General features: G+C 40.6%; 1 protein-coding gene across 2 annotated transcripts in view; it reads right to left on the bottom strand.

Moving 5' to 3' along the window:
- The window catches only part of PITPNB (phosphatidylinositol transfer protein beta), a 64152-nt gene that overhangs the window by 21153 nt on the left and 21199 nt on the right, over positions 1-21800 (bottom strand). For both annotated transcript variants that reach the window (XM_059139190.1, XM_059139189.1), the window contains exons 7-8: positions 20660-20743; positions 502-579 (exon numbers count right to left, since the gene is read on the bottom strand). In XM_059139190.1, the coding sequence (XP_058995173.1) occupies positions 502-579; positions 20660-20743 (162 nt within the window). The remainder of the gene's footprint in view (positions 1-501; positions 580-20659; positions 20744-21800) is intronic.

Raw genomic sequence — 21800 nt, 5'->3', positions numbered from 1 at the left:
TGCTTTTCCTACTCCCATGAATAAAGTAAGGATGTGTTCTTTATTAGAAAACAACTACTTGCCATCAAAATTGTTCTCTGGTGTCCTCGTTTCCAGAATGTAACTATTAAAAGGCCAGGAACATAAGCTTAGGTGAAGGCAACTTGTTCAGTTTTTACTAAGACTAAATTTAAACTATAAACCTTCATTTAACATGGATTTTTGTACTGCTTCAAGTCTCAAAAGAGAACATTACAATCCCCAAAGACTAAATCACTTGTCTCTTTTAAGAGTTATCAGAATAACATTATGCTGAAAGTGACAGTCTGGCTGTGTTCTGTTTGTTAATACAGCACAGACTTGCTGGCCAACTGCAACTGGCTGTAAGTCCTTATCACAAATAAAACTATTTTTGTGCCATTTCTATTTTTCACTTAAACATCACCAGCTCTTCCAGACTCGGGACCTGTCAAGTGGTCTGTTGCCAAGACTCTGCCTGTCAGAAAGGTCAGCAGCCAGTACCTTCCAGTTGGGTCCCAAAGGGCCTCTCTTGGTCTTGACTGACTGGAATAATGCTGGGTCTTCATCAGCTTTGTAGTCCTGCAAAGCAAAACAAAGTCAGAGGCAGAGAAGAAACTCAGAGAAAATTCTTTAACCTTGCCAGAACAGCTCTTTGCCACTACTAAAACATGGGACAGAAACTGCCAACACTTGCTGTGCTTTTGTGTAAACGTAGCAAAATAGTTCATTACAACATTAAGTGATGGTTTGGTTCTCTTTGCTTTATACTATCATGTTAAGGCCAGACAACTACATAATATTTAGTCAAAAGAGTCTTGATGAGCAAACCACAGATTACTGAACAGCTATCTCCATGAACAAATTCTCCCACATTAAACAGTTTCAACGTTTTGATAAGTATATAGTCATATTCGAGAAATAAAAGGTAGGCATCCCAGTCTTGACAATACCCAGAGGTGATGACCAAGAGCGACTACTGTGGCTGAGAACGCACACTGAACTCCTGATCCTGCAACACCCCCATCTCTTTCATGGCTGGGTCTGTGCCTGATGCCTCACGACAAAGCCAGCCTCAACAAACCCTCGTCCAGAGATCCATAAAGTGCAAATCCTTTAGCCTGCTCATGGAAGAGGGACTGTTCTCATGGCAGCTCCTCATTGTCATAGAAGGTGAGAGAAAGGCTTATGACTCTGTGATGGGACTACCTCAGTTATATCATGTCACAGGAGAATGGCCCTAAGACTTTTATAGAACTTTTAAGCAAAGTTCTATAGCATGTGTCAATTCTATTTCCCTAACATCCTCTTCCATAAAGAATGGAGGAAATGAAAGAAGTAAATCTTTTTAAGCCTGTCTGCTTTACAAAAGTTCTTCTGTCGTTGCACACATATACACAAACAATCCAGTGATAGGAAAAAACTCCCTTTGAAGAGCAAAAGTCCAGATTCAAAAAAATAAATGAGTTTTAATGGTACCAGTGAGCAGAGGTCAGTTGGTGAGTTGAAAATCCCACAAAAGGAGAGCCCCTGCCCTCTTGAATAGAATTTCTCAGCCAGGGGTCCTTCATGGCATTCATGGAAGGACCACATATTTTGGGGGAAATCCCATACAAGTCAAATAAGAAAAGTCATTGTTCTAGAGAAAACAGCAAGCATTGAACAGACTCCGAAGTATATGACAAACTTTCACAAATCAAAGAAAACATGTTGAGAAGCAGCAGCTCAAGATTCAACACGTACTCAGGAAATGCACATGACATGCAAATAATTATTGACAAAGTTATAGGTAAATAGTGTGAAGAAGGAAAAATGTGAAGTTCGAGTGACACAGTGTGGTGCAGCCACAGGCATGAGGTCAGTCAGCATTATCCAGGAACAGTGACCCAGGACAAGCCGTCTTCAAGGAGTTGGAGAATTGGGAGTTACTCGTGCGTCTGGGCACATCAGCAGAAAAGTTCAATTACTGTCAATTTACACAAGTTCTTAAATCCCAATTTAGAGCCGCACCCTCAAATTAACAACTTCACTGCTGAGAAAAGAACCAACTGGACAGGTGGTCTCAAGACCTGGGTTCACAGTGCAGACTCCGCCATCCTGCAAACTAACGTAAATAACCACGTGGTGCCAGAAAACATTTTCTCTAGCTCTGACACCTAGAACTGAAACCTAGACACAATCTCACTTTTCTCCAAAATTGAAAATATTTAACATTCTATCAAATAATCACTTTTGACACCATCTCCTCCATCGAGGTCTATTTATTTCCGTAGCCACCACACGTGGAAGGCAGCAAGCAAGATACTATGAGGTAGTCCGAGGAATCTGAGGATGTAAGGAGAACCAACACTTACTCGGGGCTAGCTCCTAGAAGTCACAGTTGGGCTGAGGGAAAGAAAGAGAGGCAAACAAAGAAAAGATAACAGAAACCCCAGAGAGCACAGATTAACTGCCAACAGAGAATGGAGCGAATTATACTCAGAATCGAAATCAAGCGAAACGAGCCAAATAAATGTATTCTTAAAATGAGTTTTAACATCATGTTTAAAGGTAGAAAAACCTTAACTGCTAAAGTGTATGTTAAAAATTTTTATGATTGTTATAATTATCTCTATAATGCCCAGAGGCCTGAGAAGTGTTTTATATTTCATACCATTTAAAGGCAAAATACTTTTTTTTTTTTAAACAGTCTCGGGTACGACCTCACTGTGGGTATGCCATTCAAAATATTCTTTTTAATGCAAAATCTGAGATATTATGGAGCCTGGCACATGCTAAAGAGTAAATATCACATTTCTCAAATCTGAAAGGATGGCAGTGAGAGGATGCTCCATCATTTTCTATGTGCCATTAAGAAGGAACACACTCAGCCAATAAAATATGCCACAGCTGGAAGACAAATCCTAATTTCAAATGTATTAAAATGTGAGGAAAAGAGGGCAGGGGAACCTTAGAACTGATAAGATGGAGCCTGCAGAACTACCACATGATTATGGCCCCAGTGAGGGTGAAAACAAACAGGTGCATCAGACAGACTTCACTGACAACACTCCTTCAGGCCCTTCCCAACCCCAGCTCCCCACCAGGGTGTCAACCTCAGGGCTTCTCAATGCCTATCTGACAGATTAATTAAATGAAGAACATGGAATAATGCTTCCAAAACTTCTCCACTCTGTGCCCAACACACCGCTGTAGTCCACTTCCCAGCCCCCATCACCAGTACCAGTTATTCACAGCGATACTTTTCTGAACTAAGAACTCAGAGAATTATAAAGGTCTCCCAACCTTGGAGACCATCCCAGAAGCCTCCTTCTGTAGATGAGGAGGCCAGAGTCCCAGCAAGGAAGTGGTATGGCTCTCTTACCCGAGGGCTTCTTAGCCTCCATCCCCGGCTCACTCTAGTACACCACACAGGAGGTGGCAGAAGAGCCAGATAAGCAAAGCACATTCCAGCAACACCAAGCAACAGCAGGGGTATCTAAGTAGATCTGCCTGTAAGGTGGGAGTATGTGCATATAAAATACTATACACACATACGCAGATCTCCAAAGGTAAGTCTCCCTGGCTTTTTTCTCTTGACTAAAAAGCAGCAAATATTAAAGGTATTATACTGAAAATGTAACAGAACCCAATTATTAACAATAGCACCTTAACCCTGACAGATGAGGATAATGCATCTTGTTAAAACCTAGGAATTTTTGTGCCTTTTTTTTTTTAATGTTAGTTTGAATACGTAAATGTTTAATCAGTTGAATTAAGTAGCAAGGTATTAAAAAGCAGGAAGCAGGTGTCGCTTTAACAACCTCAGTTTTGTACCTTTATAACAAACATTTAGTTTTTTTAACAGAATCGTCTTTGCTATAATTTTATTGTTGGGTATCTAGTCTGGTCTTTCTGCATTTGAGAACTGGCCGACTTATATCCGTATCACAATGAACAAATATATTCCTTCATGTATGACAGTTTCAGCATACAGAATGCAACCTCAGCTACCAATTATAGCTGCAAATGAGCAATAGTGTGGAATGAGACAGCCTGCTGGCTTTGTTAGTATTCTGTCTCCTTTGGGATCCCATGGGGAAAGGGAGGCTCTGATGAAGAGAAGCCCTTGGCTCATGGTTTATTGTGCTTGCCACCAGCTGCAGACTTCTCATCTCATTAGTTCTTTTAGAATACTGTGGGTGAAGACAGCTGTAGCCTACTTGAGTCTTCAGCTCCTGGGTATTCTGAAGGCTGAATTTGCTATGCACTTTCTGTAATCCTTGGGAAAAAAAGAAAGCAAATTCACTAGGCCAAGGAAATGTATTTTTTAAATGAGTTTTAAAATCACGTTTAAAAGTAGAAAAATCTTATTGCTAAGGTGCACTGTGTTTAAAATTTTTTATGATCAAATTTTAATTATCTGTATTGCCCAGAGGCCTGGCCAGGATAAGGGCTTAGTAAAACCATCATTATCAAGTTAGGTGTAATGTCCCTAGACACTGCTCTCTCCACCAACACTAGTGCCCGAACAACAGGGAAACACAATGGTATCAGCATAAGGTAGATTCGGATTAGTTTTAATACAACTCTATTTAATTGAAAACTCTTATTTAAGTAAAAAAAAAAAAAAAAAAAAAAAAAAAAAAAAAGGAGGCAAGTGAAAGTCAAGACACCCTTTGGAGAACAAATAAAAGATAATATGATAAATAAATGGCTTACTGAGTCTCCACGCTGAAGCCACAGAATACATTCATTAAATTCTTATAAATAGCCCTTTTCTGTCACTGGAATACAAAAGTTGTGCTACCTCTTGGGTGTACATCTGTTACTCACTACAGCTCTCAACAGAAACTCTCAACAGAAACCAGATTCATTTGGAAGACAAAGAATATTAGTTTTATGAATCTTTTAGCATAGTGGCTGTTCCCCAAAATGCAAGTACAAAATCTGTGCTGAGCCAACCTAAATGTCCTTGAGCCCAGATTTAACTCATGATTATGAATGGGGAAGTGAGTAGGAGGTGGGGGACTGGTAGGAGTTTCTTACAGCTTGTGGAAAAATCGAGATGAGCTCCAGATACTTAAAGAACCATGCATGGGTTACCACAGGTGAGGCTAAATGTAAGCTGAGGAAAACAGGGCCCAAACCACAAGCATTAGCAACTCCTCCACACCTGCTTATAAAAGGGCATTTCCCGTGCCTCTCACCCCCACAAAAAAACCAATTCTACAGGGTAAAAATAAAAACTTGAGAGAGATATAAGGATCCTGAAGCCTGCTATAAAATGCTTTCCTTTAGCACTAGATGATTAATTAGGTGTCTATTCAAATAGCTCAAAGATAATCACGAAGTTTAGAATGCATGGGTATTGTTGCTCAACCTAGCAAAGCTTATTTCCTCTAATCACATCCTAAAAGTAAAGACCAGGATGAGTGGGAAAAGACCAAATTAAATACGAAATTCAGTAACAAACCTCATCTATTATCAATGCCCTTCATTTTGCAGTATACACTGTGGCACGTGGAACACAAGGAGTTCCTGGATCCGATCACCGCTGACCCTAGTGCATAACTAATTGGACCTGACAAAATTCAAGCCAAACTCCAGAGGGGAAGCCCATTAAAAAAAAAATGTTTGCATTAAATTTTGCAAAAGCAAGTAACAGAGGTGTAAAGACAAATAACATTTACGAACTTGTTTAAGAAACTCATTTCAACAGTTATTTGCAATAAGCAGCTTTCTTTCCTATTTTTAATTACATCTCCCCAAGGACTCCTCACCCTTTCAGGTTCCCACAGAGCACCATTAATACAGTATAAGTAAATCTCATTAATTCAGGTCCTACCACCTTGGAATTCATAATAATTCGGACAGGGGCTGGACTGAAGTTTATCTTTGCGTGATCTATGAAAAAAAGATTTGCTACACAAATTAATAGAGTAACAAGATCTCAGGAGGGCTGTTTAAACAGTTCAGAAGTGTTTTAGAGCAATTCAGAAGCATTCATTTGCATATAATTATTATGCTAATTACAAATCATTCTTATCTATTCATTAAAGCAGATTCCCAAAGGACCACTAATTGTCAATAACTTGTTGGCCTAGTTTCTGTTACTGAATGTACCTCAGAGGAACAAAACTGCATTAAAAAATATTCTCTAATTCAGCCCTCTCATTAATCCTTACTGGCTTCCCACCAATGAATCCTAAAAGGAGAATTTTCAAACAACTACACTGAGAAAAGAAATGCAGTTAAACCTACACTTGTTTTGTGATCATTTTAATCTCATAGAGACCCTGCATAGACATCTGGGGTAGGGGTGAGGATGGCATTGAGCTTAGGAAGCAGGCAGAGACTGTCAACAGAGCTCTATGTTATAAGGTGGCCACAGCCCAGAACACAGTCTGGCTACAGACAGTGAGGTTAGAGTACAGTCAGGCTGTGGCACAGCCAGGCTGGAACACAGTCTGGTTAGAGCACAGTCAGGGTAGGGCACAGCCAAGCTGGGGTACAGTCAGTCTAAGCACCTCTTCCATTCTTTCTCATCTTATCAGTATCTTAGAGACAGTCGACACTGTCATGCTTATGAAGGCAGACCCCCAAAGCCTCTGGAAGGTTAAAAAAAACAGAAAGAAATCAAAATTCCAGCCCTGAAAATAAGTTACAACCAAAAGCCTAAAATGACAGGGCACCTGGCTGGCTCAGATCCTAGAGCACGTGACTCTTAATCTACGGGTCATGGGTTCGAGCCCCATGCTGGGGCTCCAAATGGAATTTTTTTTTTTGAAGCCTGAAGTGACAAATCCATCTACAACCCAAAAGGGAAACCAAATAGTTGTGCTCTGAGATGTGGGCAGGTGGGAAAGGGGATAGCCCAAGGCAGGGGGGGGGGGCTACTCCTTAGCCCTGCCTTCAGAGTAGGTGGGCTACTACTGGTCTGGGTAAGCTTGCATTTCATACACAAATAGACAGTATGTATGTTACTACAACATACTCAATAGTATGTTTACATATTTATTAAAGCATTTTAAAATGAAGATATTTAAAACTCTTGACACCAGTAAGTTTTAACGCATTAACAAGTCAATTTGGTTAAAGGTGCTTGTTAAACGTTATTTTAAGATTAAATTGCAGGGCGCCTGGGTGGCTCAGTGGTTAAGCCGCTGCCTTCGGCTCAGGTCATGATCTCAGGGTCCTGGGATCGAGTCCCGCATCGGGCTCTCTGCTCGGCAGGGAGCCTGCTTCCTCCTCTCTCTCTCTCTGTCTGCCTCTCTGCCTACTTGTGATTTCTCTCTGTCAAATAAATAAATAAAATCTTTAAAAAAAAAAAAAAAAAAAAAAAAAAAAGATTAAATTGCAAAGGCCTGAAATGTAGTATGTTTAAGAAAGTCTTAACACTAAATGTATTTACTTCCTTAAATGACAATGGATAAATATAAATAGACAATATAAACCTACCATATCTAATTCCTTAAACTAAAACAAGGGGGAAAGTTATAATGAATATTCAGGTGAGCCCTTTCCAGCAAAATGTTCATGTTGGTTTATGAGTTGACCTTCAGACACAGCTGTTCCTAAGACCCATGACCCCAGTTAACCCATCGGCACTAATTAAACAACTACTAAATAGGAAATAATTGCAGAAAAAAATTATATTTTTTTTAACAGCAAGAGCAAAACCCAATAAATAGCATCATTCTTGCTACTATATTTTAACTTATTTATATGCCAGGCACACACATTCTCTTAGTTAATCCTCACAATCTTGGAACAAAGGTAATATACCACCACTTCTGGGGGTGGGGAAATGAAATCCTTTGCCCTTGTGGAGCAGAAGAACCAAGACTCAGATGCTGTTCTGTCAATACCCAGGCCAAACACCATACTTTAACTGCAAATATGATGTGATTTACATTTTATCACTTGAGAAGACTCAGGTACCTGAAGGGATCTTGGCTCCCTCTCTGCCTGGAGAACTTTCCCTAAGAAAGAGTAACACTGATTTATTTTAAAAAAAAAAAAAAAAAAAAAAAAGCGTGGGGTAAGGGGCTTTTGTAAGGAATACACACTTTAAAAACTCGATTTTGGAGCCACTTATGCTAATTTCTTTCAGCTGCTCAAAAATGCATTTTTTCCCCCCACCCAGAAACTGGAGCAATTCTACTTCACACCTCACCACCTCCACCACCCTCCCTACTTTTTTATTTTTAAAATATGGAAGAGATCAAAAATAAACATTAAGTTAATAGGTTCTAGTTGAAAAAATATTTTGTGCAAAATATACTGGTTCATGCAGATTTTTTTAAGATTTATTTATTTGCGAGAAAGGCGGCTCATACATAATCACTCTTAAGATTTAACCAAGCAAGAAATAAGGTCATCTCAGGGAGGTTAGGGGCACAGGGAGAGAGACAATCTCAAGCCAACTCAAAGTGCTGAGCAGAGCTGACACAGGGCTCGATTCCCTCTACCCCGAGATCATGACCTGAACCAAAACCAAGAGTCAGATGCTTAACCAACTGAGCCACCCAGGCATTCTTCATACGTGCAGATTTTTAAGAGAAATTTAGAAACCTCTAAAATTTAACCAAGCATGCAATAAACAGTATGTTATTCTCCCACAAGAGGGCACTGCCATCCAACTATGCCTTCAAATACACTAGAGCACATTCTCTAAATACATGACGGGATATGAATCTTCCAAGAGTTCCAAAAGTTGACTGTGTAAAGCAACAGAATAAAGTGAGAAACATTTTTACATTTCTTTTTAATAGAAACTACGCTTATGTTTATTCATATGTCCTTAAAAAAGGGGGGAACCCCTAGAACTTATTACAGAAAGGATTTCAACAGCAGTATGCTTCACAGCACAGAAAAGGCAAGACGAGACGAGCATCTGACCAGGGGAAATTTCGTAAGCAAATGCAAAATCACTGCTATCTGAAAACCCATGTTTTGTTTTGCTTTGCTTTGCTCTGCATTGAAGGGGGCTACTATTACAATTAGGAGCTGGGTCAGGCGTCTCACCTCTTCATTATGCACGCACTTTAACAAAGAGCTTTTGGAGCTCTCGCACATATATTAGAGATATGTTACAAACTTTTAAGATAGAAACTGAGTGTCTAGGTTCATTTATGGTAAAAGGAAGAGGTACTTTACTAGATCAAGTGTCTGCTCATGCCAAAGAGAACAACGGAAGCAGCGCTGGCAAACACAGACTCTCCTCGGACTTGCTGGATCTCAGCCATGGACTTCTAATGAACAAAAGCTCTCTTCAGGGCTAAAGAATTGGGTAGCCACTGCACAGCTCTGAGAAGCAGGAAGGCCTTCTTAGGAAGTAAGCAGCAAGAGCTGGAATGAAAGCAACATCTACAACTGCGAAGCTTTTTGAAAGCTGTGAGAGATAATGAACCGGTGTTGACTGCTAGCGTTATCATCCATCAAAGATTAATTTGGAAGGTCTACTAGGTTGATCCCCAAAAATGTCATTTATGTGCTCAAAAGCTGACAAATACTAACAATTTCACAAAGTCTGATCTAATATTTAGCTTCTTCCAGTCAGATTTCATGTTTTTAATTTTAAAGAAAAAAATTAATCTTAAAGATTTAGAAAGTGCATTTTATGATTCTTGCATTTTTTTAAAATTATAACGTTTTTTCTAAAGGCAATACAGTAAAGCATATGTTGCCAAGAATATACTCAAATGTGCAACATCTGGGCACTGTCTCACGGAATGTCTGATCAAAGGAAAAGATATGCCTGAATCCTTCCTTGAGCACCAGAAACAAGCACTGCTGAAGGTGTGACCAAACTTACATGCCTAAATAAATTAAACCAAGTTTCATCAGCATTCCAAGGCTGACATTCAAGAAGTCTCTTTTTAAAAAAGCAATAACTAAAAACAATATACCCTCACAGTTTAAAACAATTAAAAAGTGTCAGACTGTTCAAAAGTCAAACAAGTGAATGGTGTGTTCAAAGTAAAAATGGCTAAATTCAAGGAACAGCAGGCCTTTATATATTCATTTACAAAGGCAAATGGGATTTCAGAAAATGAGGTGTTGCTTAGCATTATTTCTGCTCTCAACTAAAATGGGGCATTGCTCTCAACTAAAATGGGGCATTGTTCCGCCTACCAAATCATACCAACAAATCGTTCATAAACAAAGAACAAATGGGCAATTCTAGAAAGAACAAAGAAAAAGCACAAATTTTAAGAACAAACTCAAAACATGACAATCCTTAAACAGATTACCGAGGGAGCACCTAGGGGCTCAGTTGGTTGAACAACTGCCTTGGGCTAAGCTCATGATACTAGAGTCCCAGGACCAGTCTGGCATCAGACTCCCTGCTCAGGACGGAGTCTGCTTCCCCCTCTGACCCTCCTCCCTCTCATGATCTCTCGAATAAATAAATAAATAAATAAATAAATACAGTATTTTTAAAAAATTTAAAAAGATTACCAAGGGATTTCTACAAATGGCTTAAGTGAGCAGTTTAGAAGAGTCCAACAATTCCATTGTTATCTTTCAATGTACAATGAAAATGGGCCATGGTCTTCTTTTAGTATAAAGTACAAAAACTCCAAGCTTCCAGGTTCTAGTCAGTCCTTGAAATCTCACTCTGGTGGCAGCCTGGAGCCCAGCACTGGTTTGTATCAGTTGTGAGGGAAAAGGGGAAAAGAAAAGGAAAAACCCCAAGGTACAGAGGAACTTAGCACCACCACGCTAAACAAGCAAACAACTACAAGTCACTTAGAAACACTTTAAAGTGTTCCCTGATTAAGAATCTTGCACTCCCTTAGACGGATACAATTATTCTCCTATCTAGAAAAATATTTACCATATACACACAGATTAAACAGCAAGCTCCAATCGATTATTTGCCAAGTGAACATATGAGAAAACACATGAGCGGTGTTCTCTGTTAAGCACCCAAACCAAAAGACATCTTAGGGGCTCTAAACCTTTTACTATTCTATTGCACATCTGCAAATTTCAAACTATCCCAGAGTCTACAATGGTCATGGGAGGTGACCAAGGCCACTGATGAAACTGCTTTTTCCAGGAACCAGGGGAGATGGAAAGAGTCCCCAACTTCCCTTTCTAGCACTTACGTGGTTTAGAGAAGTTATAGCACCTCCCCTGGGCTCAAACTCCTTAACAGTAAAAATAAAGGCTGGGGTAAATATTTTGGATCCTGGCCTCCAAGTGAGATTCCTTCCGTTTTTAAAATCTTCGAAGAGTGCACACTGTACAATCTTCACCAGGTATAGTGTACTGGAGGCATGTCCCAAGTGAGCATGCGCAGAAATTGCCCAGAGAGTTGGATGGAGCCCAGAGGCCACCCAGAGACTGACCAGGGAGAGAGCTAAAAATCTGCATTTCCAACAAGCTGTCCCTGGGCAGCTGGAAAGAAAAGGGCCTCAAGCATATTGGCCAGAGTCCTAGTTTTAAGGCTTTGAGAGGCAAGCTTGGGAGTTAGTCACAATGCTCCACAGAGGGCCTCAAGAACCCTAAAAAGAACCTCTTCACTTCCAAACAATGTTCAGAGAACTGGACCTGGGGGCAGATTCAGCCACAACTGGGATTCCCACATGTACAGACCTGCCTTCTAGCCACCGTGGGGGGTATTCTCCAAAAGAAAATAAACAAGAGGAGTGAGGCCAAGTGGGCTGGACTGAGGGAGGCAATTCCAGGTACCGGAAGGAAAGGCAAACTTTATCAGCAGCCCACCCCCTCAGCTGGGAATGCCTGTGTCCTGTGAGGTTATCAAGGAAAGAACTGTGACTAGGGAGTGGAGCCACACAGTGGTCCAGAAGCTCATGCTGAAAAACTGCTGGGAGAAGGGTTGTACTGCCAAGAGGTGGCACAGAGGTTGGTCCAGAGTTCAGCAGTGTGAGGACCCAAGGACCACAGCTCAGGAAGTCTGGCTCTGCAGAGCAGGCATCAGGGCTGCAGGGTGGCTGTTACACTCGGGACCACACTGCAGGACACACCTGTCCCAAGGCTCCCCGGCTTGGTGGGGGCGGGGGGAGGTATCTGCAAAGGAGAGGGACTGAGAGAAAGGATGGAGACTTGGGCTAAATATGACTGAGAAACAACAAGAGGGTAACAAGAGGGGCTAAAAAGAACAAAAGAAGGAAGAGGTAGGAATGAAATCTGAGCTTTATCTTAAAAACATAAGCTTACTGGGTCACTCACAATCAGAGAGACCCTTCAAGCTCTTCGGGAAGTCCCTAAGAAGGACCCTATCAGTCACAGCACACTCTGCACATCCTTTCTGTAACCCAGAAACGACTGGCAGGAATATCATCTTCAGTGAAACATCACCACAGTTTCATATCATTAGTATTTCCTACTTACTGATGTTTAAAAAACAGCTGGATATGAAACTATATCACTTTTGGACTTATGAGCCTTAAAAGCACCAATTAAACATTATTTCTATGAAAATAAATTCTTGGAAATGATGAAGTCACACAGCATACACTGCAGAGGAAATATACACTATAGAGGAAGACTGATACAGTCCTTTCTGGTTACATATAACTAAAAAATGTGGTTCCAATTTCTTTCTTTTTTTTTTCAAACCATGCTCATTTTCTTTCAAATTACTTCCAAAAACGAAGGTCTCTCTCATGTTAATCGTGTGTATACTTCAGCTTACACTTTAAAGAGCCTTCCTCTCCTGGGAAGTGACTTTTGTATACAAATCATGAAAGGCTACTTAGGCAAAGTGCTGGAGATGATTAAAAGGAGTCAGATTCACATTTATACCTTAAAAAAAAAAAAAAAAAGCAGAAGCAGATGTCAACTGACTCATTTGTGTAAGTTTTGGAAATGAGTTGAAGATATACATGCGCATTTCATCAGGACATTTAAAGAATTCTCAACTTTTTTACTGCGGTTCTGTATCAAAAACTTTAGAAATTAAAAAAAATTATATTCTGGTATCTTTTATATGCTAGATAAAACCTTGACTCATTACAGTTTGGTCTAATGAAAACACTTTTTAATATGACAGAAAGATACTTGCTCATTTAGAAATGAATTTTTAGAATTAAAGGCATATCACATGTGTTTCATCACTCAGGATTAGTAAAGAAGGAAATAGAGTAGCATTTTGTCCATTTAATATCTGAATGGTAAAAACCTCAATTCCTCCAAATGGTCTTTTCCCCACTCCGCCTATTTTAAAACACAACAAAGGAAAAATCTGCAGATTCTTTCTGATTCACCAAATCTATATTGATAAGTTCACTTGATGTCTTGTATTGAGCACCTTGCTAGATCCTGGAAACACAGAGATGATGAGGTACAGTATAGACTGGGCCCCCAAACGGTACCCAATTTACCCTTTGGTAAGGGTAGCAGGAAAAAAGGAAGGCTTTTCAGGAGCATTTCCTGGGTTAGATTTGAAATGCAGGAGGGGCCAGGAGGGTGTGGGGGCTTAAGGGATATGTTCTTCTAGAACAACATACCAAGTAGAAATAGGCTTCCTTGTTAAGGGATATAACACCTTAACCCCTGACCTCAATGCTGCTTTCCCCCAAAATAGGAAACCTGTTTTGTATAGTGGCCAAAGGAAAATGAGTGGGGACATTTGGGCAGAAAACTTAAAAGACTCCTCAGCTTGTTTCACTAGGCAATCACTCATCTTCTAGAAAATTACAGAGAATGGTGGCTGTAGTAACAGCTCTATACAGACTTTCCAAAGTTAACCAACAACAAAAAAATGAATAACCCACACATTTAAACATACTTAGGATTTCTGAAGCAAATTACTGTGACCCTGGGGCACACTGACAAACTTTTACTACAAATCCTTGAGTCCTAGAGTTATTGTGACAATGTCACCCTTCGATTACATAAATATGTCAAAGCATCCACTGAAATATTTAGTTACTCTGTAGTTTCAATCACATCCGTTCTATGCATGGTTAAGTACAGTTCATAAGCATGATCAAAAAAACAGCAAGTCTACAACGAGAGTGACATACAATCTGTCTGAAACCAGCAACCCAGCAAAGAGAGTAAATCCTAAAAGTAATCAACAGTCACTCTGAATTAAAACATTTAGGGCTGTATTTGAATTAAATCCACCTGCAGTGACAGAAAACCCCCACCAGGTGGAGATAAAAGAAGCAAGCTTCACTTCCAAATTCTTGGGTTTAATGAACTCCCACTATTTCATATTTCTCTTGATTGAGAAGGAGATTTGGCTATTTATCCTCTCAAAATTACTAATTAACTGATTTTACTTCTTTTAAAGTAATAGGCAGGACAGAAATTCAACCATTTAAGAAGTTTTTGAAAAATTAGCTCATTCAGGAAAAACCAGAGTTTATTAACAACCAAATGAAAATCAATGGATTCAGACTGACTGAGACAGAGCAAAATCTCTGGGGGTTAAGGTACCATAGTCTGAACTTTGAGAGATCACCACACCTTCACAAGGTCTTCCTTACCAAAAATCCACTTTGTTGGTCTTGTCAGAATTACCAAACTATCAATTCTAATGTCCCTTTAATCCCTGGAAAGCAAGTTTTAATTCCTAAAAATTGACCAATGGCATGGCAGACATCCCCTAAGAGGACTCCCACAGCGAATCATACTCCTGTATAAGCTTCCTCCTGGAGCACAGGTGGAACCTGTCACTTGCTTCTCACCAAGAGACTATATATGTAGAAGGGCTGTCACTCCTTTGATTAAGTTGCGTTACGTGGCCATTAAATTTGTGATTTGTCAGGCAGCAACAGGAAACCGATACACTAAGCAAGAGGCCATTCCCAATTCTTTGCACACATTTCTGAAAGACCTCAATTCTTCTACCCTGTTCCCCAAACATCTAGCTCCCTCACCACCGATCATGAAGGAATCACGCTTCCTACCATCTTACACATTGTTCTCAACCATCTATACATGAGCAATCAAATAAATGCATAGATATATTTTACCCCTTCTACAATATTACAAACAGAAATATCCTATAATGTTCTATTTTATCTTTCTCCAGCCATATTACCTTGTGAAGGATTCCCAAACAGTACAAGTAGAGCTCACTCCCTTAATTCTTCTGGAGAGAGACATTTAGACTCCAGAACGTTTCCAGTCTTATTTTATACAAGTTACTTAACGAATAGATCAATTCTTTTTTTTTTTTTTTAAGGTTTTATTTATTTATTTGACAGAGAGAGAGAAAGAGAGCGGGAACACAGCAAGGGGACTGTGAAAGGGAAAAGCTGGCTTCCCGCTGAACAGGGAGCCTGATGCGGGGCTCAATCCCAGGACCCTGGGATCATGCCCTGAGCCGAAGGCAGACGCTTAACTGACTGAGCCACCCAGGCACCCCTGAGTAGATCAATTATCAGAAATAGGATTCTGCTGGGTCAAAAAGCATGCATTTCTAATTCTGCAGAACAGGTTATGCTGATTTACACTACCACGGACAATGTATGAGTGTTTGTTTCCACACCCCTTGCCAACCCAGGTGTTACAAACTGACATCAAATTTATTTTATACAAATTCTTGATTCAAAAAAGTTAGTTTCATCATGATCCTCAAGCTCATCAGGTTCACTCTACAAATACTGATGAAGTACTCACTCTGAAAAGGGGATGGGTTTCTGACCATGGAGAACAAAATACATCAATGAAATGAGTAAGAGGAAAGCGGTAGATGATTCTAACATGGGTGAAATCTCCCTGGAGAAAATGAAATCTGTCTTACAGGACACATGGGCCTCGGATAGAGAGAAAGTCCCAGAAGGCATGCCAGAACAAATAGCGAGGAGAGGAAGACAGCAGCTTGAAGAACAACAAAGCCCAGGGCCTTGGTGCCAAAGGAACCAAGAGTGAGGAGAAAGAACACTGGATTGAAGAGTTACAATTTCTACTTCTGGCACTGGTTAAACAACATTGAGAGAAACTAATTTATCTGGGCTTCAGTTTCCTCACTTGTAAAACAGGGTGGTTAGCCCTGAAATCAAACTTTCTGTAGCTGCAGAACTGTGTGTTCAAAGTAAACTGCACAGTGAAGACTAATGTCAGACAGAACTGTGCTGGGAGAGGGGGACAGAGGGAACTCCTCAACCCCAGTTCTAGTCGCTCCATCCTGACTGCCTGAGAAACTGGTGGCCTCCAAGAAATTCTTAGGATTATGCAAAGCACTGTTCAAAAGCAATGTGGCCTGAGTAGCTCAGGTCCCCTTTAACTCTAAAAACTATTCCAACTTTCTTCAGTGTCAGGTAACAGAGCCGCACCCCTGCTTCCCTACACCACATTCGTTCACTGAGAACCTACTATGTATAGCTCAGGCACTCTTCTAGGAGCTGGGGAGACAAGTTAAAAATATAAAGATTCTTCCCCCTGAGTTTCAATCTCTACTCAGGGAGAAGAGAAAAATAAGTAAACAAATTTATAGTATGTCAGAATAATGAAGGTTAGAGAATAAAGTATAATGAGGGTGGGGGTGGACTGTTCCACCCATCAAATCCTACTCTCCCTCCTGGTACGACTCTTCGATACAGTCTGTCCAGATTTTTGTCCTCATAGATCGTTTACTCTTTCCTCCAAAATCCTGCAGCCCCTTGGACCATGCATAAGCATCTGCCATTTGTTCACTGCTTCACTGTGGTGGGCTTGTCTCACCCAGACTGCAAGCCTCTCAAAGGTTCTATCCCAATCTTGGACAGCTACTACAGCAATACCCCAGGAGCACAGCCTGAGCAGGCACTCAATGCCTGTTAATTGCTATGAAAATACTGTCATTTGAGAATTGCAAATACGTGCTTAACTTCCCTTTCCCAACACCACAGATCAAAATTTTCAAGGAACATGAAAGTGCAGAATCAAGGGTTGCCTGGGTGGCTTGGTCAGTTAAGTGTCAGTTAAGTGTCTGACTCTTGATTTCAGCTCAGGTCATGCTCTCAGGGTCATGAAACCAAGCTCCATGTTTGGACTCTGAGCTCAGAGAGAAGTCGGCTTGAGATTCTTTCTCTCTCCCCCTCTCAGTCTGCCCCTGCCCCTGAGCTTGCTCTCTCCGTCTTTCAAATAAATAAAAACTTTAACAAAGGCGGGGGGCGGTCAGAATCAAAAGAACAAATAAATGCAACAGAAAACCAAACTGGATCTAGTAAGCAGTAAGGATAGCCAGGTGTTCCAAGTGTTTGCATTAGAAGCTAATTCCTAGGATAAATATTATACTCAGGGCGTCTGGGTGGCTCAGTGGGTTGAGCCTCTGCCTTCAGCTCAGGTCATGGTCTCAGGGTCCTGGGATCAAGCTCCGCATCAGGCTCTCTGCTCAGCAGGGATCATGCCTCCCCCTGTCTCTCTCTGCCTGCCTCTCTGCCTGCTTGTGATCTCTGTCAAATAAGTAAATACAATCTTAAAAAACAAAACAAAACAAAACAAAATTATACTCAAGGCCAAAAATAGATGGGGTAGAACCAAAAGGGCGAGTGTCAGGGTGAATGTCCCAAACCTCCCAAAGTATGGGAAGAAGAGGAGGAAGAGAAGAAAAGGGCAGACCCAAGGTCCCTGCCCTCCTCCTTCCCCACCTCCTTGCCAGAATGGGCACTGGCCCCACAACCCATCCCCACCCCACATCCCCTCAGCCTTCACACATCCTCAGGCAGCTCAATGCTCTGTTCCTCATCCCCAGGCTTCAAATTGCCCAGGGTACCCTTGCCTCCTAGCACACAGAGTTCCCTTTGGCACCAAATATGCATGTCAGGGTTCCTTTTTTATATCCAAAGGTCTAAGAATCCCTACATGGTATTAGTTTTACTTCCAGGATTCACAACTGAGAAACAGATGATCACACAGTTTTTCACAGCATCACTAGTTACAAAAGCCAAAAAGTAGAAACAACCCAAACCTTCCTCCCCAGATGAATACATACACAAAGGGTGGTATATTCATACACTGGACTGCTATCAGCCATAAAGAGAAATGAAGTAATGACACACACCACAGTGGGGATAAAAACAGCCTAAAGTACAAGAAGCCAACAATGAAAGTCACATATTGCTATGATTCCACTTCTATGAATTATCCAGCATAGCTTATGTCCACAAAAACAGCTTAATGGTAGCCAAAGGCTGGGGGGAGGGAGGAGTAGAGAGTGACTGTTAATAGGTACAGGGTGTCCTTTTGGAGTGATGAAATGTTCTGGAACTGGACAGTGATGGTATGAAGGTACTTGTACTAAATGCCATTGAACTGTACATTTTAATATGGTTAAAATGGTAAATGCTAGGTATAGTTCATCAATAAAATAAAGTACTGGGAATTCAGTCAACTTTAAAATAAGTTTGTATCTTACTAATCTCTACAGTGTAACTGGCAAACAGGAGATGCGAACACTGAAACACAAAACCACACACACCTATTGATTTACTCTCCAAACAATGCTTGGTGTGAAGAGAGTTCTCAGAACCCCTGCACAACAGTGGCCAATCACAACGCCAATGATGGTGAACACTGGGTAAACTAGGCACTGCTCCAGTGCTCACACTTAATGCTGTGAGATAATTAGCCCCATTTTACACAAGATAAAACAGGCACAGAGAGAGGAAGCAACCCATCCAACACTGAATGGTAGTGTTGGTAGGAGGTAAAAGAACCTCAGAATCTGAACCCAAAGCCAATCTAGTTTCAGAACATATGCTTTGAGTCACGGCTCTGTGGACTCAGAATACAGACCCTTCTCATTCGGGCCCAATCCCTTCTCTTTCCCCATGTATCCATCCAAGACAACATCCCACACAGGGAAGCACCCGCTCGGCCCCTGCATGTGCAGTGCTTTCCACCTGAAGCAACAATCTCAAGTGCCCTTGTCACACCCCTCAAGGCCAGCAGCGCCTTCTCTCCTCACTGGTCTAGGCTGGGGTGGAAGGAATGAGACCTGGAAGGAATGAAACCAGGGGCCTCTGGGGCTCTTACACAATCAGCCTTAACTGTTCTATCTACTTGCATTCATGCCTGCAAACACTGACTGAGCATCCATTTTAGCCCAAGAACAAGAACAAAGAACTCTTATGACCCCAGCAAAACCAAAGGTGCCTTGTGTTCTGCTGGAGAACAACCTAAAATGCAAACCCATGAACCACAAGATCAGGTCGTTTTGTCTGGCTGATACGACTTTTTCAAACACCAACAATATAACCTGAATGCCTTCTCTGGGACACCCATACTGCCGCTCACCATTATCTTGTGACCTGCTCCAAGCACGTAGGCAACCCTGAACTAGCCCATTAACCAACTCACTCATTGCTCACTACCAAGGATTTTTCCTCCTACCGTCATTCTTCCACATGCAGTAAACATGGCTGGAAAAGACAAGAGAAATAAAAGGACAAAACAGACATCTGAATACTGTTTCTAAAACAGAACATACATTCACTTCTGAGGATTAAAATAAAAGTCCTATATAATTTCAATATATAATTATCCTTAAAATTGAAATCATGTCAAATCATAGCACAACTAAAATTTAAGAAGTTCTACAACAAGGATCCCTCATTAGTGCTCACATTTCTAATCAGGGAGGAGAGTCCTACCAGAACAGAACCCAGCCTAGCAGAGGGTCAAAACTGGCAGTCTCAAACCCAGCAATTTCAGAGAAAAGGTGGGAGACCTTGGTTTTAGAAATGTAATCTTCATTTATTTTTTTAAATATTTTTTTAATTTATTTGACAGAGAGACAGAGCACAAGTAGGCAGAGCGGCAGGGAGAGGGACAGGGAGAAGTAGGCTCTTCACTGAGCAGGGAGCCCAATGCAGGGCTCAATCCCCAGACCCCAGGATCATGACCTGAGATGAAGGCAGACATTAACCCAGTGAGCCAACCTGGGGCCCCTAGAAGATTTACCTTTAAATTTCAACAGCAAAAACAGACATTTCGTGTTTGGGTTATTTCTATTTCTGTACAGCCTACAACACTACTCGTGTTCAGACAATGAGCACTAAAAATGAAATGGAAAAGTCATGAAATAAAAATGCCAACTGAACATGCTGGGCTTTACCATGACAGAAGAAATCTTGTCTCAAAGCTTCTGCTCTCTACACTAGCATAAAGAGGGTCAATGGTTGTCTTAACATAGGAAAAGTCCACAACTGTGCCCTGCAAAAGCAAGCAGCACCAGCATACTCTAAGAACTGAGTTAGTATTTTCAAACTGTGGCAAAGTAATAAAAGGGTCTTACTATGGGAGAATGCAGGTCTTCACTTCTAGGGGGTGGATATTAAGTCAAAAGCCTAGACTATGAATATTTACATCTAGTAAAAATAAAGATTAGAGAGCTACACAACTGTTCAGGTTTCTCAATCACACTTTAAAAGTATAAGGGACCCACATTATTTATAGAAGCCCAAAGGAGAATTCATTTATAAAATAATCTTAGTCTCCACCCCACCCCTGCCAATGAAAAGAAACCTCTATATATCTCAGACATACTGGGATTTCTCAAAGGGATCATTTGTGCAAAGGTGAAATCCACACAAGAAAACAAATAACCCTCTCTCCTACTCTCTGGTCTTTTTGCTGCACAGACCCATACCCAAACTCCAGGCTCCCTGCAGTGTAGAAACGCAGGCCATAAAAGAAAGAAAGATGATCATTTTTAAATGTAAGAGGCAACAGGTTAAAATGTCATTGGGGAGTATGCAGTACTTACTGCTGGTTCAACTTGACTTCGATCTGCAATATCTATGTGGACAATTTCAACAGTTTTCCACGTGTTTGGATCTAAACCATGTACCTATAAATGACAAAGAGAAATGAAACACAATAAACCATAGACTATTCTTACTAGACAAACGACTACACTTACATATGTAATCTTTCTCTGAGTCTTTTAGACCACAATACAAATAATTTTAAAAATCCAGATAGCTATTTCATTAAATTAGCAATCTGAAGCCTTAAGGGATCTAGAAATCTTATGTTACCCTTGTATCCCCAAAAAATAAGCATGTGGAGGGGGTGGTGTGAGAGGATGCTGCCCAATTAATAGAAATCTGTCATCATTATTCTCTGGTAGTCCTTAGAGAAGAATTATATAACAAAATGTACCTAACCTATGTTTAACCCAGTAATACACGACCAATTCCTTTTAACCTTTAAGTCCTAGACAAACATAAGGTGACATTATAATTAGATTTCAAGAAGCTGCACTGGGAAGTTTAAAACCTATTCTGAATTTGATTATCCCAAAGCTTTTCAGTTTTGATAGGAAAGCAATTCCTCCATTCCTCATGTTAGTTAATCATTTATTTAGAAAACTCCCTCTATGAACCAATTAAGAACTGTTTACACACTGCCAAAGTTTGTCCATTTGGAAGCTGAAAAAGGCAGATCAACTCATACACAGACTAAAACACATACAATCATCTCATTTAAATTCGAAATTTTAGAATTACTGTGAAAAAAACACTATGAAATGTCAAATGATCACCCGGAAGAAAAACTCAAGTCAAATACTACCAATTATAAATAAAAAGTTCTATTAATTGGCACCAATCACATAAAAGCATTATCTACTACAACATGAACTTACTCTCCCTTAACAGCACAGGGTAAGGTTGGAATAGTAGTTCTCAAACTGGAGCTCTCAAACTGGAGCGTGCACCACAACGTACAGCATACTGGGCCCCACCACCAGGGATTTTAACTCACTAAGTATGGGGTGAGGGCTGAGAACGCGCATATCTAACAAGTTCCCAGATGTTGCTGCAGAGATCACACTTTGGACAGCCACTGGGCCAAAGGCACCGATCAATACCAGATGCCTTCTGTTAAGTCTCTGATACATCTTA

This window comes from Mustela lutreola, chromosome 11, assembly GCF_030435805.1.
Source record: "Mustela lutreola isolate mMusLut2 chromosome 11, mMusLut2.pri, whole genome shotgun sequence".
NCBI lineage: Eukaryota > Metazoa > Chordata > Mammalia > Carnivora > Mustelidae > Mustela > Mustela lutreola.
Note: the sequence above shows the minus strand (reverse complement) of the source record. Positions and strands in the feature narration are given on the sequence as shown.